Source organism: Coregonus clupeaformis, chromosome 8 (assembly GCF_020615455.1).
Source record: "Coregonus clupeaformis isolate EN_2021a chromosome 8, ASM2061545v1, whole genome shotgun sequence".
Lineage (NCBI taxonomy): Eukaryota > Metazoa > Chordata > Actinopteri > Salmoniformes > Salmonidae > Coregonus > Coregonus clupeaformis.
In genome coordinates, this window is record NC_059199.1 from 1,515,717 (window position 1) to 1,534,008 (window position 18,292).

At 44.7% G+C, this 18,292-nt stretch overlaps 2 protein-coding genes and 1 pseudogene across 2 annotated transcripts; 1 reads left to right on the forward strand and 2 right to left on the reverse strand.

The window, feature by feature from the left end:
• Window positions 1–1,706: 1,706 nt before the first annotated feature.
• On the reverse strand, window positions 1,707–5,542 carry LOC121571127 (annotated as a pseudogene).
• Window positions 5,538–6,944, reverse strand: LOC121571130. Its single transcript, XM_041882438.1, has one exon. The coding sequence runs from the start codon at window positions 6,353–6,355 to the stop codon at window positions 5,621–5,623; it is 735 nt and encodes a 244-aa protein (XP_041738372.1). The 5' UTR covers window positions 6,356–6,944; the 3' UTR covers window positions 5,538–5,620.
• A 3,567-nt stretch (window positions 6,945–10,511) lies between these two features.
• On the forward strand, window positions 10,512–13,396 carry LOC121571129 (UDP-glucuronosyltransferase 2A1). Its single transcript, XM_041882437.2, has 6 exons — window positions 10,512–11,343; window positions 11,796–11,944; window positions 12,056–12,187; window positions 12,440–12,527; window positions 12,629–12,848; window positions 12,963–13,396. Exons 1-6 carry the CDS (start codon window positions 10,620–10,622, stop codon window positions 13,243–13,245), a joined length of 1,596 nt encoding a protein of 531 aa, XP_041738371.1. The 5' UTR covers window positions 10,512–10,619; the 3' UTR covers window positions 13,246–13,396.
• Window positions 13,397–18,292: the final 4,896 nt, after the last annotated feature.

Below are 18,292 nucleotides of genomic sequence, written 5' to 3' on the forward strand. Positions count from 1 at the left end.
GGGCCGAAAGACTTCTGTTTTTTATTTCTACCTGGTAGTTAATTGCACTCACCTGGTGTCCCAGGTCTGAATTAGCCCCTGATTAGAAGGAGAGGATGAAAAACAGAGGTGTTTCGGCCCTCCAGGACCAGAATTGAAGAACCCTGCCTAACAGCATATGTTTCGAAAACCTTTACGCAAGTGATGATTTACGTTTCTAAACGTTGAAACAGAGCATCATAATTGTAGTTCACACGGAGCCAACCATGGGCGAAGCTAACCGCTGAAAACCCAATCAATAAGAAGCGTTTTTGAGAGGTACAGTGCCTTGCAAAAGTATTCATCCCCCTTGGCGTTTTTCCTATTTTGTTGCATTACATCCTGTAATTTAAATGGATTTTTATTTGGATTTCATGTAATGGACATACACAAAATAGTCCAAATTGGTGAAGTGAAATGAAAAAAATAACTTGTTTCAATAAATTCTAAAAAAATAAATAACGGAAAAGTGGTGTGTGCATATGTATTCACCCCCTTTGCTATGAAGCCCCTAAATAAGATCTGGTGCAACCAATTACCTTCAGAAGTCACATAATTAGTTAAATAAAGTCCACCTGTGTGCAATCTAAGTGTCACATGATCTGTCACATGATCTCAGTATATATACACCTGTTCTGAAAGGCCCCAGAGTCTACATCACATGTATGTAAGATTATGGAACATATGATTATGGAGAGGCTAACTTACTTCCTGGAGAGCAGAGGGCTAGTAACGCCATATCAGAGTGGGTTCAGGAAGGGTAGGGGAACTATGGATCCAGTGCTCTGCTTAGAAGCAGAGGTCAGGAAGGCTCAGGTGAACAAGGAAACTGTGGTAGCTGTCTTTTTTGATGTGGAGAAGGCGTATGATATGATGTGGAAGGAGGGGTTGTTAATCAAGCTTGATATTATAGGGGTTGGAGGAAGAATGTACAACTGGATAAAGGACTTCCTGTTTGGAAGGTCTATCCAGGTGAGGGTGGGGAAGTCTTTATCAGGCAGCTACTTGGTGGATAATGGTACACCGCAGGGGAGCTTGATTAGTCCTCTGTTCTCAATCATGATCAATGATGTTTACTCTCAGATACAGACGGATATAGGGAGGTCGTTATTTGCAGATGATGGGGCCTTATGGAAGAGGGGAAGACATGTGCCATACATAGTCAGGAAGGTACAGGAAGCAATTGATGAGGTAGAGCGGTGGGCATTAATGTGGGGATTCAGGTTCTCTGTAGAGAACTCAGTGTTCTTTACAAGGAGGAAGGTGGGAGATGAGGTATGCTTGAGGTTATATGGGAGAAACTTGGTGAGGGTGGGGGCCTTCAGGTTCCTTGGGGTATACTTTGATACTAGACTAACCTGGGCAGAACACATTGAGAGAGTGGTGGGAAAGTGTAAGAAGGTGCTAAATGTGATGCGCTATCTGACGGGGAAGGAGTGGGGGGCTGGGCGTTCCTCATTGAAGACCATGTATGTTGCATTGATCCGATCTGTAATAGATTATGGAAGTATAGCATATGGTTCGGCAGCCCGGACCTCACTGAAAAGGCTAGATGTCATACAGGGGCAAGGACTCAGAATATGTTGTGGGGTGTTTCGGACGTCCCCAGTGGCTGCATTACAGGTGGAGATGGGGGATATGCCATTGCAGATTAGGAGACAGCAGCTGGCAATGAATTATTGGGTCAACCTACAATGACATGGGGTGTCTCATCCTGCGAAAGGGATTTTACAGGCATGCTGGGAACATGAGCGAAGCCCGAACACGAGCTTTGTGTGGGTGGGTAATACCCAGGTGAAGGAGATAGGACTGTATGTGTAGTAACTTGACAAGGAATGCCCACGCGCATTTCAATATTACTTTCCTTTACTTTCAACCCAATAAATAAAAGGTGTACAGCCATGTACAAACGGTATAAAAACAGCAGAACGATACAGCCCACTCAACCTGTGGTAGAATCACATTGTACAGATCTGACTCTTGGTGATGACATCATCAAAGGGGAAAGGTCACGGTCAATGCCAATAATAACCATGCACACATGAATAGCAATCATACTATACTGCAGGCAAGTTGCAACACATATTCAATGTAATTATTTATATAGCGTCCACACAATAACACTTCTCCCCCCTCAATTTAAATCCCCCCTGTAAGGAAAACATAAGGTTAACAAGTAAACCACATCAGTGTTTTCTTTTCTTTACAACACTGTAGAACTTCTGCTGGTGTTACTGTAAATGTAAACAAAACAAAAAAATGACAGTCCTTATTTATTTTCCACTAGGTCTGCTGCTCCAAACAAACACTAACACCACGAGTCTCAGTCTCAACTACAGAGTTAGTCTTTCAGGAGGCTTGTGACTACGCTGTGATCTGCGCAGTACTCCTGGTGTGCCACGAGACACAGGTAAGGCGTGTCCCAGTGGAGCTGGGTCTGAGGGCACAGGAGCGGGTTGGGTGTTTGTGAGAGAATGTCCATCACCCTCTGCTGGAACCACTGAATGCCCCTGTTCCTCAGATACTGTTTCCTGTGGGGTTTCAACTTGTATACTACCACCCACAGCTGTTCCGTCTGAAAACATGGTTGTGTCTTTGTCATAGCGCAGGCGGAGGTGGTCCTGGTGTCTGCGTATGACTCGACCATCAGTCAGTTTGACCACAAAGGAGACTGGACCACTCTGACTCAGAATGATACCTGGCAACCAGCGTTGGCTGCTTGTGAAGTTGCGGATGTAGACAGTGTCATTGGGTTTTAACTGTCTCTCCCTCGCCTGGTGGTCATGTCTCTCTTTTTGTTTCTCCTGCTTCCGTTCCACTCGTGCTTTGATGTCCGGACGCAGTAGATACAGATGCCCATTAACATCTCCGCTGGAGCCTGTCCTGTTGTTGTTTGTGGCGTGATGCGGTACTGGAACAAGAACCGAGAGAGCTTAGTTGCGATGGTTCCCCCAGTCATCCTTTTGAGCCCCTCTTTCAGTGTCTGCACCGCCTGCTCCGCTAAGCCATTTGAGGCCGGGTGAAACGGAGCGCTGCGGACATGGCGAATCCCGTTTCTCCACATGAATTCTTGGAACAAGTCACAGGTAAACGTTGTCGGACACAAGAGAGTCAGGCAGACCATGGGTTGCTAACACCTGCCGAACCTTTTCGATGGTTGTGGTCGCTGTGATGTTGCTCATAATGTGAGCCTCCAGCCACTTGGAGTGTGCGTCCACCATGACAAGGAACATGTGACCCATGAAAGGGCCTGCAAAGTCTATGTGCAGCCTGGACCATGGGCGGTCAGGCCACTCCCACAAATGTAGTGGCGTGAGCGGCGCCATCTTCTGGTTACTCTGACACTCAGAACATGATTTCACTTTGTTTTCTACATCCTGAGCCATGTTAGGCCACCAGATGTAAGATCTGGCTAAACTTTTCATCCGGGAGGCACCCGGTTGAGCCTCATCCATGACTTGTGCACGGCCAGGGGGTGGAACATCCACTCTGGACCCCCAGAGTATGCAGCCATCCTGCACACTCAGCTCAGTTTTGCGCTTTGCATAAGGTCTTAGTCCATCATCCTCTATGACAGGAGGCCAACCCTGCATAAGGAATCTTTTCACTTGGGACAGGATAGGATCCCGGTCTGTCCACTGTTTGATCTGTTTGGCATTCACAGGTGAGTTTGACAATCTCTCCATTAGGAAAATTGTCTCGGGAGGCACCACAGTTGTGGCGGGCATCTCTGGTAGCGGGAGATGGCTGAGCGTGTCTGCGTTTGCATTGTCCTTCCCTGCTCTATACACTATAGTGTACTGGTAAGCTGACAGTGTGAGGGCCCAGCGCTGTATCCTTGCTGAAGCCATGGGAGGAATGCATCTTGATTCACTGAAAAGGCTCATCAGTGGTTTGTGGTCAGTGCATTTGGTGAAATGACGACCGTAGAAGTACTGATGGAAGCGTTTTACAGCAAAGACTATGGCCAGACCTTCCTTGTCTAACTGTCAGCGTACGTGATGCGAATCCAATGGGTTTCTCTGACCCGTCCTCCATCTGATGAGAGAGTACTGCCCTGACGCCATAGGGCGTGGTGTCACATGACAGGATGATCTCTTTGTCTTGGTCAAAATGAACCAGAAGTTGTGCTGATTGTAGTAGTGCTTTCACTTCCTTGAAAGCTTTCCCTTGTGCTGGCCCCCACTTCCATTTACAGTCTTTGTGCAGCTGATAAAGTGGAGCCAACACTGTTGACAGCTCAGGGAGGAACTTACCATAGTAGTTCACCATGCCCAGGAACGACCTGAGCTCGGACACATTCTTGGGGTTTGGAGCATCCTTGATTGCCCTGACTTTGTCCTCCACAGGACACAGACCCTGCGCTGTGATCTTGTGACCTAGGTATGTCACACTCTGTGCTTGGAATGTGCACTTGCTACTCTTCAGGCGCAGCCCTGCCTCAGACAATCTCTTTAACACCTGGTCCAGATGGTGGAGGTGCTCCTCCTCCGTCTCCCCTGTAACCAGGATGTCGTCCAGGTACACTGCGACATGAGGGATCCCCTGCAGCAGATTGTCCATTGTCCTCTGGAAAATGGCTGGGCTGGACGCCACTCAGAAAACCAAGCGGTTGAACCTGAACAAGCCTTTGTGCGTGTTGACTGTGACATGCTCTTTTGAGTCCTCGTCCAGGAGGAGCTGTTGGTAGGCGTGACTCATGTCAAGCTTTGAGAACGTCTTGCCTCCTGCCAGTGTCGCGAACAGGTCCTCCACCCACGGCAGCAGGTAAGCGTCTAGCTTAGAGGCCCTGTTGATGGTGAGTTTGTAGTCCCCACATATACGCACCGTGCCGTCACTTTTCAGAACGGGAACGATTGGAGCTGCCCAGCGGGAGAACTGAATGGGAGTAATGATGTTTGTTTCCTGCAGCCGCTCCAACTCATCTTCCACTTTCCTTTTCATGGCGTAAGGCACTGTCCTGGGCTTGAAAAAGCGAGGCTCGGCCTGAGGATCCACGAACAGCTTAACTGCAGTGCCCTGCAGTGTGCCCAGTTCATCTTTGAAAATATCTGGGTACTTTTGAATGACATCCTCAGTCACTCGGGTGTGTTTTATCGCACCCCAGTTCACTTGTATTTTGTTTAGCCAGTCACACCCTAGTAAACTAGGCCCATTCCCTTTCACCACCAGGAGCCGTGCTCTCGCTTCCTGGCTGTTGTATGCAATGGTGTGGTCTCCCCGGTGTACGTACGCAGTCTGATCCCTGCCGGTGTGAGGGCAGAAGCCTGTTTTGAGCCCCACATTTGTTTGTAGGTCTCCTCACTTATGACAGAGGCAGAGGCCCCCGTGTCAACCTCCATCCTCATCTGCTTTCCATCTACCTCCACTGTAGCATAGATAGGCTCTGCGCGCGGCTCACTCACATTAAACATGTTGAGGGAACAATGCTCTTCCTCCTCCTCTGTGCTCTCTAGGTGGTGCGCTGCTGACTGAGGCTTTGGTGCTGTGAACTTGCCCAGCCCGCCCACCCACTGGCTTGCTCCTAGGACCCCTGCATTTTTTAGCTAAATGTCCCTTTTTGTTGCAATTGTGACAGACAGTATCCATGAATTTACAGTTGTTAGCATAATGTGTTCCCCCACATCTGAAACATTCCACTGCTTTTCTCCTTTTTCCTGCCACCTTTTGTCACCTGATGCACTGCACAACTTCCACTGTTGGCCTTTTGAATATTTTTCACATTACTAGCGGCCATCTCCATCCCTTGAGATAGTTCCAATGCTCTCTTGAAAGTCAGTGTGGCTTCCCCCAGCAACCGGCGCTGTATGCTGTCCTCATTAATGCCACAGACTAATCTGTCACGGAGCATGTCCTCTAACATAGCCCTAAACTCACAATGTTCAGAGAATTCACGTAACTCAGCAACAAAGTTAGCAACAGACTGACCTGTTTTCCGAAAATGGCAGTTAAACTTGAACCTCTGGACAATCACTGAAGGCTTTGGATTGTGGTGAGTCTGAACGAGAGCAACTAGATCCCCAAAAGGAATTTCTCCAGGTCTCCGTGGTGTAGCCAAATTCCTCATTAACTTGTAGGTTTTAGCCCCACACATGGAATCACTCAAGAGAATAGAGCGTTGTTTAGCCTCATCTCTGATTCCATTTGCCAAGAAAAAGTGTCCCAACCTTTCCACATATTCCGTCCAGTCCTTGTTCTCTTCCACAAACTCAGTGATAGTCCCCAACATAGCCATTATAACGCCAACTTGTCCTTGATCCTCGTTAGCGATTTTCACTTGCTGCTGATTGTCCCCGTCGGCGTTTCCGTCCAGCGGCACCTGCTCTCCGTCGCTCATTAAGCTAGCTAGCTAACTGACTACCTCCTCTGTTTCTTAGCTAGCTAGCACATCGCCCTGTACAAGTTGATAAAGTTTTATCCTCGTCGCCAAAAAGATGTAGTAACTTGACAAGGAATGCCCACACGCATTTCAATATTACTTTCCTTTACTTTCAACCCAATAAATAAAAGGTGTACAGCCATGTACAAACGGTACAAAAACAGCAGAATGATACAGCCCACTCAACCTGTGGTAGAATCACATTGTACAGATCTGACTTTGTGATGACATCATCAAAGGGGAAAGGTCACGGTCAATGCCAATAATAACCATGCACACATGAAAAGCAATCATACTATACTGCAGGCAAGTTACAACACATATTCAATGTAATTATTTATATAGTGTCCACACTATAACAGTATGGAAGGGAGTTTAGTCCAACGGTAGTTATTCCTGTAAATCCACCATGGCTACTCCCGCCTCCAGTAGTTGATCTAGAAGTGTTGGAGAGACTACAGAAAGATAGGGAGTGGGTTGATCCAGCTGATTGCTTTAAGAGACTTCTGGAAACTGTGTATCAGGATTTTGTGGCCATTTACACTGATGGTTCAAAAGATCCAAGGACAGGACGTACTGGGTCAGCATTTGTAGTGCAGGAGTGTGGGGTGGAAGTCAGGAAACGTATTACAGATCATCTGGCTGTATATACGGCGGAGCTGATGGCCATACTGTTGGCATTGCAGTGGGTGGAGGAAGTTAAGCCAGATAGAATAGTTATTTGCTCTGACTCAAGTGCAGTTTTAATGAGCCTCCAGTCCTTTAGCTCACGTAGCAGACAAGACCTGCTTTATGAGGTGCTACAAACCCATGGCAGGATTAAACAGATGGGTATTCAGATAAGATTTACTTGGGTTCCAGCCCATGTGGGGGTGGAGGGGAACGAGGCTGTAGATGAACAGGCTAAACAAGCACTTAGTAGTGGGGATGTTGATGTTGAAGTGTCAATGAGCAAGGCAGAGGCAAAAAGACTGATATATACAGTGATGGTGCAGAGATGGCAGGAGCAGTGGAATAGAGATAATAAGGGAAGGCATTTATTTCAGGTACAGAGGAAAGTCGGGGAGGGGAGGGAAGGCAGGAAGGGACAGAAGAGAGCAGGCTATTGTTACAAGATTAAGGGTGGGACACAGCCAGTTGAATAAGACATTAAATGTGATAGGAAAGCAGCCATCAGGAAAGTGTGATTATTGTCAGGAAATAGAGACTGTGGAGCATGTATTGCTACAGTGTGGGCAGTATCAGAGGGAAAGAGAGAGGATGAGATTTAGTATGAGGGAGAAGGGGATACAGGAAATTAGTTTAAAGAGTATATTGAGCAGAACGTCATTAGATATAGTTTCAAATATTTTGTTATCTTTTTTAAGAGAAACAGCGTTGGCAGGTAGGATTTAGTTTCTCCCTGTCTCTGGCCCACATTCCAGTACGGTAGGTGGTGGTAATGCACCATAATGTTGGATGCCAACCGCCGATAAACCCCACTGAAGAAGAAGAAGGCCCCAGAGTCTGCAACACCACTAAGCAAGGGGCACCACCAAGCAAGCGGCACCATGAAGACCAAGGAGCTCTCCAAACAGGTCTGGGACAAAGTTGTATAACCCAACAGATCAGGGTCGGGTTATAAAACAATATCCGAAACTTTAAACATCCCAAGGAGCACCATTAAATCTATTATTTAAAAAATTGAAAGAATATGGCACCACAACAAACCTGCCAAGAGATGGCCGCCCACCAAACTCACGGACCAGGCAAGGAGGGCATTAATCAGAGAGGCAACAAAGAGACCAAAGATAACCCTGAAGGAGCTGCAAAGCTCCACAGTGAAGATTGGAGTATCTGTCTGTCACGCCCTGATCGAGAGAACTCTTGTTGGTTGGGTCAGGGTGTGAGTTTTCTGTTTAGATTCTCTGTTTAGAGTCTAGTATTTCTATGTTTGGCCGGGTGTGATTCCCAATCAGAGGCAGCTGTCGCTCGTTGTCTCTGATTGGGGATCATACTTAGGCAGCCAGTTTTCCTGCCTGGGTTGTGGGATCTTGTTTGTGTTTCGGTGAGTTTGGCTTGTTTGTGTATAGCCTTCCGACGTCACGTTTCGTTTACTTTTGTTGTTTTGTCAGTGTGTATTCAGTTGAATAAACATGTTCGCATACCACGCTGCACCTTGGTCTGACCCGTCTCTCAACGACCGTGACACTGTCCATAGGACCACTTTAAGCCATACACTCCACAGAGCTGGGCTTCGCAGAAGAGTGGCCAGAAAAAAGCCATTGCTTAAAGAAAAAAATAAGCAAACACGTTTGGTGTTCGCCAAAAGGCATGTGGGAGACTCCCCAAACATATGGAAGAAGGTACTCTGGTCAGATGAGACTACAATTGAGCTTTTTGGCCATCAAGGAAAACGCTATGTCTGGCGCAAACCCAACACCTCTCATCACCCCGAGAACATCATCCTTGCTGTGGGGATGTTTTTCATCGGCAGGTACGGGGAAATTCTTGAGGGAAACCTGTTTCAGTCTTCCAGAGATTTGAGACTGGGACGGAGGTTCACCTTCCAGCAGGACAATGACCCTCGAGTGGTTTAAGGGGAAACATTTAAATGTCTTGGAATGGCCTAGTCAAAGCCCAGACCTCAATCCAATTGAGAATATGTGGTATGACTTAAAAATTGCTGTACACCAGCGGAACCCATCCAACTTGAAGGAGCTGGAGCAGTTTTGCCTTGAAGAACGGGCAAAAATCCCAGTGGCTAGATGTGCCACGCATATAGAATGCCAAGGGCGGTGAATACTTTCGCAAGCCACTGTAGCTAGCTACCTTTACCAGGAGCTGGAATTTCAACATGAAGATGACAAATGGAACATTGTCGATCCCCTGCTGTCGACAGTTCTGCTTCCAAACTTTGTAACTTATTTTTGTTAGATTCATTCTAAATTTTCAGTGCTTCATTCTCAGTGGTGGAAAAAGTACCCAATTGTCATACTTGAGTTGAAAGTAAAGATACTTTAATAGAATGGTTTTAAATATACTTAAGTATCAAAAGTAAATGTAATTGCTAAAATATTCTTAAGTATCAAAAGTAAAAGTAAAAGTACAAATCATTTCAAATTACTTATATTAAGCAAACCAGATGGCACAATTTTAGTTTTTTATTTATTTATCGATAGCCAGGGGGACACTCCAAAACTCAGACATAATTTAGAAACCAAGCATTTGTGTTTAGTGGGTCTGCCAGATCAGAGGCAGTAGGGAGGACCAGGGTTGTTCTCTTGATAAGTGCATGAATTTGACAATTTTCCTGTCCTGCTAAGCATTCAAAATGTAACGAGTACTTCTGGGTGTCAGGGAAAATGTATGGAGCAAAAAGTACACTATTTTCTTTAGGGATGTATTGAAGTAAAAGTTGTCAAAAATATAAATATTAAAGTAAAGTACAGATACCACAAAAAACTATTTCTACTTAAGTACTTTATACCACTGTTCGTTCTCAAGTTTAATCTTGGACACCTCCAGCCGAAGTTCAAATGCACCATCCTCTACAATTCTCAGTAGTTCCACGACCACAATTTTCAAAAGTTGGTTCAAGACAGATGTTAACTGAGTTTTTTAAATAGTCACAACTCGCTATAATTGTCTTTTTATACAACAACAAGTATGTGAACGTATGAACGTGCTAAGTACTTTGAACGTTCTGCTGCTAGCTGTCAAGGAACGAAATCAACATAAAAGCATTGCCACAATAGAGAAAGGAACACTGCCATCTACTGGATAGAGACTGGTCGCACAAGTACCTTCCTAAAATTACTTTGGTCAGACAGCTCTTGCTGTCAGAAGTACGCAATAAAGATCCATCAAACTTCGATTATAATACCCCATTGTAAACCTGACACCCTGTTATTCTATACCACTCTGGAAGAAGTTACAAAAACCGAAAGGTGAACGAGTATACGCCGTTTTAGACATGCACTTCTGCCTCATTGAAGAAAGACGGTTCAGGTTCTGAAGTCCAAGGTAAATTGGCAGTGGCAAATTTTACACAACTGTGCAGTGTGCAACTGTGCACCATGGTTATCTCTGACCTATAGTAGCCTATAGACTTTGAGACTGCAGAGGAGAACACATTACTCCTTTATAGTCGGGGGTTGATCATACACAATTCTAGTCAAAACCTGTATGTGGGTGCCTTGAACGCATAGAGGTCCTCTCTGTCTCTATCTACTCTTCTACAATGGTGTCTGGGAGGTTGTTGCTGTCCGTGGCAGTCCTCATTCTCTGTGGGTGTCAGGGTGCACACAGTGGTAATGTGCTGGTCTTTCCTGGGGAGTTCAGTCACTGGCTCAACATGCGTGTGATCCTGGAGAAACTAGTGGAGCGGAATCATAGTGTCACAGTGCTGATTTGCTCTGCCTCACCTTCTGTCAACTATACCAAACCAGAGAGTTTCAGCTTCAAGGTGTATAATGTTCCTTTTGAGAGACATGATTTGGAGTCTCTCCAGGAGGACTTCCTAAACTTCTGGATGTACGAGGCTCAGAACGCCTCAATGTTGCAGGTGGGCCTGAAGATCCGGGACGTGTTGGGGAGAATGACAGCGCTACAACTCAACATGTGTGATGCCATGTTTCACAATGAAGAGCTTATGCACACACTGAGACAGTGGGAGTTTGACGCAGTCCTTTCTGATCCAATGATGCCATGCAGTGACTTAATGGCAGATGCTCTAAATGTACCTCTCATTATCTCGTTGAGGTTTTCATTTGGCTTGGTTATGGAGAGGCACTGTGGGCAGATACCAGCACCCCCCTCTTTTGTTCCTACCCCCCCTTTGACGTACTCAGACCAAATGAGTTTCTTTGAGCGGGTCCACAATTTTGTTATGTATATGATGCATTCTAGCCTGTTCTATATACACTGCCTAGTGACCATGGATAAGTACTACAGTGGGATCAAGGGTAAGTTGATCAGAATTTGTCAAAAAGTTGGAAGGGTCCTTGCACCACAAGCTCAATTTCAGGTTTGGTTTTTATAAAGATTGGAATATCTACAAGAAGAATGTAATATCATAACTTGGTTTATTCGTGTATATCTTTGATTAAGTGGATAAGCAAAATCAAGTTAGGCACTCCTTTGACAGAGCTCTGACTGAAGCAGTGCTTTTCCCATTGATGTTATATATAGGACTAGGCCTATACTAAAGCTGTTCTGTGTGCAAATCTGCAACATGTTTGTTAATGAATGCTTATTATACACAATGGCTTTTTTAGGACAATAACTGTTATATTCTGAGAGAGAATCCGCTGTAAAAGTTGTAACAATATAATTACTGATTAGCTTGTATAGGTTTTGTGGACTACTTATTTAGCAGTACTGCGTCTCTTTCATAATGCATCTCGACATTTATCAGGAAGACCTACAACTTTATGCGAGATCTTGGGGAAGGCAGATATCTGGTTGATACGGACCTACTGGGACTTTGAGTATCCTCGACCTTTCCTTCCCAACTTTAAATTTGTGGGAGGCCTTCACTGCAAACCTGCAAAGCCACTTTCAGAAGTAAGGCTTTTAAACACAAACGTATCAACTGTCTTACAAGATACTGAAACAAGTCAGTCTATTGGGCTGATATCATTGAATCACAATTAAGTAGATTGTGTTGAATTTCAGGCCATGGAGGAGTTTGTGCAGAGTTCAGGAGATGATGGAATCGTGGTGTTTTCACTGGGGTCCATGATCAAGAACCTAACTAAAGAGAGGGGAAACACCATAGCCACTGCATTGGGACAAATACCACAGAAGGTTAGTCTGTTGCTTTTTTTAAATAGCTTTGTTACATTGTTATAAGCAGAGGTGTCATCGTCTCCCTGATCCCGATATTTGATCCATTTGTACAATTCAAACATACAAGCTAGCTTACAGTTTTCCTTTACATATAATTATGTCAGAGATATTGAATTTGGCCATCAGGGCTCCTTCAAAAAACCATAGCTTTTGGTTATGAGTACCGTTTCATTGCAGATTCTCATTCATATTCCTGTTTTCTCACCATAGGTGCTGTGGAGATACAGTGGGGAGAAACCAGAGACTCTTGCCCCCAACACAAGAGTTTATGACTGGATTCCACAAAATGATTTACTTGGTGATATGTCTTTCTTTATAACGGTCATAAACATATAAACAGTCCTTGCGTACAACAGTGTTCAACAACCCTACTTCCTCTCATTGTGTTGTATCAAAAAGGTCATCCAAAGACCAAAGCCTTCGTCACCCACGGTGGGACTAATGGACTATATGAATCCATTTACCATGGAGTCCCAATGGTGGGCATCCCTCTGTTCGCTGACCAGCCAGATAATATCAGCCACATGAAAAACAAGGGAGCTGCTGTAATGGTGGACTTCAACAAGATGACATCCAAAGACCTTGTGGATGGCCTCAACAGTGTGATCAATGATCCATCGTAAGACACAAATATACAACTGGTTTCCTCACTAACTAGTTTCCTCACACCAACCTTTTGGGCAACTGTTGAAAATGTGCAGTGAAATAACTGTCTCTATTCCCCTTTCACCAGGTATAAAGAAAGCATGATGAGGCTGTCAAGAATCCACCACGACCAACCAATGAAACCCTTGGATACAGCTGTGTTCTGGATCGAATTTGTGATGCGTAACAAAGGGGCTAAGCACCTGAGGGTGGAGGCCCATAACTTGAGCTGGTACCAGTACCACTGTCTAGATGTGGCAGCTGCCCTGCTCGCCATAGTGGCACTCGTCATAGTTGTATCCATTAAAACATGCATTTTCTGCTTCCGCAAGTGCTGCAAGAAAGCTAAAGCAAGACAGAAGACAGAGTGACACCCTGTAATGATGTTAAAGGGTCGTTCCACTAAATGAGTATATCTTTGGGTAGTGTAACTTTGTGAAAAATGTATGTTTTATTTAACCTCATTTTAACATTCTGTCACAAATATGCATGTTGAACATAATAAAAAAAGTACTATAGTAAGTGCCTTTTAAGTGCCAAATAAAGTATAACAGGGTTGACTGTAACAGGGTTGACCGTAACAGGGTTGACGAATTCATCTTAAATCAGACATAAATCCCGTTGTGACAGGGGGAATGGAAGCTTGTTGTGTGCAACAGGGAGGACAGAAGACAGAAGATAAGAGTGTCCCCCTGGAATATTGTTAATGTCAGGTATTATTGCAGTGAAACAATCATGGGCGCGTTTTTCTGAGCTGAGTTTGATGTTCTTCAGTATCCACATTGTGAAACTGGCAATGTGTTTGTATGAAACAAATAGTTCAGTTTAACGTTAGTTGAACACTTCCGTTTAGCCTTGTGGGTTGGTGTTGTTTCAGATTATTTTTATCGGTACTAACTGCATATTCTTGCCACTTCATGACTGCTTTTGCAGTACCTTGTAATAAGAGTTAGACACTTTACACAAACTGCCAGTCGCAAGCCATCTCCCTCAGAGAAGCATCCATCTCCTCCAGTGCTTTACAGTAGCCTAGTCGCAGCATTCTCCATTGGGACAGAAGACTGTGTTTGTGCTTCTTACAAGGATAGACTTTGATACCTCCCTTACAAAAAAAAGATTGCAGTTTTGAAACTGCAGTAAAAGTGAAGTAACTGCAGTCGACTGTGGTATTTTGGACGCAGTAATTGCAGAATAACTGCAGTGTACTGCAGTTGAACTGCGGCTATACTGCACTCTAACTGCAGTTATACTGCACTCTGGCTACAATCTTTTTCTGTAAGACTCTGATGGTGTATGTTTGTTTACATTCTGTCCAACTAGACAGATTTGAAGCCAGATTCGTCTCTTTACACTACAAAAATATGTGTTGTGGAACTGGTATGCTTCGTCAAACTAGTGTAGTGTAAAGAGGCCTCAAGTAATGTTTGTATTATACTATGTATAAGCTGGAAGTAGAGGCCTAAGCGTTGTTGTTCACTAGTTTACTCCAATTAGGGAAGGGGTGATGGGGTTGGAAAGTAATAAAGGGAAATATATATTTTTAAAAGGATATGTATATACATGTATTTATATGTATGTGTATATGTATGTGTATGCATGTATATGTGCATATATATATATATATATTTGCAAGAAGAAAAAAAACACATGGGGGATTGGAAGTGATGCAGACAATTACAATGATGGAAGTTACAATCTATCTGCAATATTAAAGCTAATCTACCCCCACAAAAAAATTAAAAATAAAGGTTTGTATTACCTTGGCACGCACATTCTCTTTCGCCTTATTTTTCAGGGGAACTATTTCTGGGAAGATGGTATTTACCACATACAACTGGGAAAAATCACCTTGAACGCCCCTCCAAACTTGTAATTATGCTGAGTTCTTAACCACGTGGGAAGGTAATAATTACCAGTTGTGAAGTCTTAAATACCAGTTGAATGCATTCACAAGCTGTGTCAACCATCAACTTGTAAACCAATCATAGTGTTACAAAACCATACTAATAGATTGCTCTTTATAAATAATGTTTTGTTGTTACATTTAACTGCCAAAAATGTTGTTATGGAGGTAATTTCCTTAGTACACGTGTCAAACTCATTCAACGGAGGGCCGAGTGTCTGCGGGTTTTCACTCCTCCCTTGTACTTGATGATGAATTAAGGTCACTGATTAGTAAGGAACTCCCCTCACCTGGTTGTCTTTATTTAAATAATAACCAAAACTTGCAGACACTAGGCTCTCCGTGGAATGAGTTTGACACCCCTGCCTTAGTAGATGACGTCAGAGGTCAGCATGTGGGAGAAGTCGGAGCTGAGGGATGATAGTTGAGTTTCCCACTAGTAATTACCAGTTGGAGGGGCGTTCAAGTGGATTTTTCCCAGTCGTATGTGTTAGAATACCACCTTCCCACATGGTTATGAATGCAGCATTAATAGTGGGGAAACTCGTCTATCATCCCTGAGCTCTTACTTCTCTCACAGGCTGACCTCTGACGTCACAACAAAACATTATTACCGCGTTGGTTCCCTTGTCCCTCAGCTTCCCATCCCACCAAAGTGAGACATAAATCCAGCAGCAGTCCACCTGACATCGTCTTCAACGAGCCCCTCTACCAGTATCCAGAACTACACAGCAGTTGATCCATTCCACTCACTCTGAACTAGCCCTGCGGTAGTAGTGGTGGGGCTAGTGATCTGACGCCTGACTTGGAGTGAACCAGAGCTACGTGAGCCCACCAGAGACCTACCTTCAAAGCAGTGGAGGCTGCTGAGGGGAGGACGGCTCATAATAATGGCTGAAACGGAGCAAATGGAATGGTATCAAACACATATAATAATATAATATAATATGCCATTTAGCAGACGCTTTTATCCAAAGCGACTTACAGTCATGTGTGCATACATTTTTTTTTTTGTGTGTATGGGTGGTCCCGGGGATCGAACCCACTACCTTGGCGTTACAAGCGCCGTGCTCTACCAGCTGAGCTACCATTCCACTATTCCGCTCCAGCCATTACCACGAGCCCGTCCTCCCCAATTAAGATGCCACCAACCTCCTGTGCTTCAAAGTGACCATAGGGCAAATACACTATGTACACAAAAGTATGTGGACACCCCTTCCAATTAGTGGATTTGGCTATTTGAGCCACACCCGTTGCTGACAGGTGTATAAAATGGAGCACACAGCCATGCAATCTCCATAGACAAACATTGGCAGTAGAATGGCCTTGCTGAAGAGCTCAGTGACTTTCAACGTGGCACCGTCATAGGATGCCACCTTTCCAACAAGTCAGTTCGTCAAATTTCTGCCCTGCTAGAGCTGCCCCGGTCAACTGTAAGCGCTGTTATTGTGAAGTGGAAACGTCTAGGAACAACAACGGCTCACGAAGTGGTAGGCCACACAAACTCACAGAACGGGACCGCCGAGTGCTGAAGGGTGTAGCGCGTAAAAATCGTCTGTCCTCGGTTGCAACACTAACTTCCGAGTTCCAAACTGCCTCTGGAAGCAACATCAGCACAATAACTGTTCTCTGGAGCAGTGGAAACGCGTTCTCTGGAGTGATGAATCACGCTTCACCATCTCGCAGTCCGACGGACGAATCTGGGTTTGGTGGATACCAGGAGAACACTACCTGCCCGAATGCATAGTGCCAACTGTAAAGTTTGGTGGAGGAGAAATAATGGTCTGGGGCTGTTTTTCATGGTTTGGGCTAGTCCTCTTCGTTCCAGTGAAGGGAAATTTTAACGCTACAGCATACAATGACATTCTAGACGATTCTGTGCTTCCAACTTTGTGGCAACAGTTTGGGGAAGGCCCTTTCCTCATTCAGCATGACAATGCCACCGTGCACAAAGCGAGGTCCATACAGAAATGGTTTGTTGAGATCGGTGTGGAAGAACTTGACTGGCCTGCACAGAGCCCTGACCTCAACCCCATCGAACACCTTTGGGATGAATTGGACCGCCAACTGCGAGCCAGGCGTAATCGCCCAACATCAGTGCCCTACCCCACTGATGCTCTTGTGGCTGAATGGAAGCAAGTCCCCGGAGCAATGTTCCAACATCTAGTGGAAAGCCTTCCCAGAAGAGTGGAGGCTGTTACAGCAGCAAAGGGGGGACCAACTCCATATTAATGCCCGTGATTCTGGAATGAGATGTTCGACGGGCAGGTGACCACATACTTTTGGTAATGTAGTGTATGCCAACATCTGCAGCGGCTATTGATTCCCAGGAGTATTTGTTGCTTGTTTATGTCTAACTGTAAGTCACTCTGGATAAGAACGTCTGCTAAATGACTAAAATGTGAAATGTAACTGTTTGTGGGTGAGAGAGAGGGAAAGTGCAATGTGAAATGCAGAAAACCAGTGAAAATAAAGCGAGAGACAAATAGAAAGAGAGGAGGGGGAAAGCCGAATAGTGTCAGTGACAGAGCAAACCAACAGAACGCAGGACAAAATATCGATGAGCTCATCGACCATCCGAGACCAACTTGTCAATACTGAATATTCTCTTACAGTACAAGAGATCCTGGCATGATTTTTATCAACTGATAATGAGATCGCAACTGATGAGTCCCCTCTGGCTGATGTGATCCACCACTACATCTCTAGCGATGGACAAACAGACATCAGTGTTGGCTGGGGAGTGACCTTAGTCGACTGATGGTTGTTCGCCAGTTCCACTGAGACCTTGACTGTTGGCTGAGAGAGCAGTGGCTAAGTGTGTTGGGGGTGTCTTTACGTTGCAGCATTCCTGTGTGGTCATCTGAGGACGCACTCCGCTTCCAGGAAGGGTACGGTGATGCTAACAAGAGTACTCCTCCCTCACACCCTGCAATGGGAAAGCTATCATCACAAAATATTTTGTCTGATTGGTTTTATGTCACAGTGTCCCGACATCTTGCTATGACATCACCACCCAGGTTTTTGCAAAATATGAGATGATTTCTTTAGTGCATCTAAAAATACATCTGTAAGTTGCTTTAGTGATTGGTGGTTGAGACCACTTCCAGATCAGCACTGTTCTACTCCTGCAGTGCAAGTCAAATGCCCTGATTAACATTTAGCCCCTGTCAGTGTATTACTGGAAAGCTCCTTTAGTAACCAGACAACCTGGATTCCACAGAGTTTAACTGGAGAAGAGTTCAATGGTTTTACATTACAGGGATAGAATATGTGGCAGTTCCTTCTTGTGCCACCGAGTGTCACTCTTAAGAGGGGTTTCAAAAAAGAAAATGTTTTCTCGGAAATAGACATTGGTTTTGGAAATCACTTCCGACCTCAAGCAAAACCTTTCACTAACTACCTCCTAATAACCCTATCATTTCCCAGATTTAACCCAATATCTCCCTTTAGTGAACCCCCTTACAAGTGTAACAGCTAACTGTATTGCTTGGGGAAAGTGTAGTCCAACACCA

What these genes read in the sequence shown, in the direction of transcription:
- LOC121571130 (XM_041882438.1), bottom strand. Translation starts at nt 6,355, where the DNA reads ATGAGCGACGGAGAGCAGGTGCCGCTGGACGGAAACGCCGACGGGGAC.
- LOC121571129 (XM_041882437.2), top strand. Translation starts at nt 10,620, where the DNA reads ATGGTGTCTGGGAGGTTGTTGCTGTCCGTGGCAGTCCTCATTCTCTGT. An exon ending in GTACTACAGTGGGATCAAGG is followed by an intron (nt 11,344 to 11,795) that starts GTAAGTTGATCA and finishes GACATTTATCAG; the next exon opens with GAAGACCTACAACTTTATGC. An exon ending in TCCACAAAATGATTTACTTG is followed by an intron (nt 12,528 to 12,628) that starts GTGATATGTCTT and finishes TGTATCAAAAAG; the next exon opens with GTCATCCAAAGACCAAAGCC.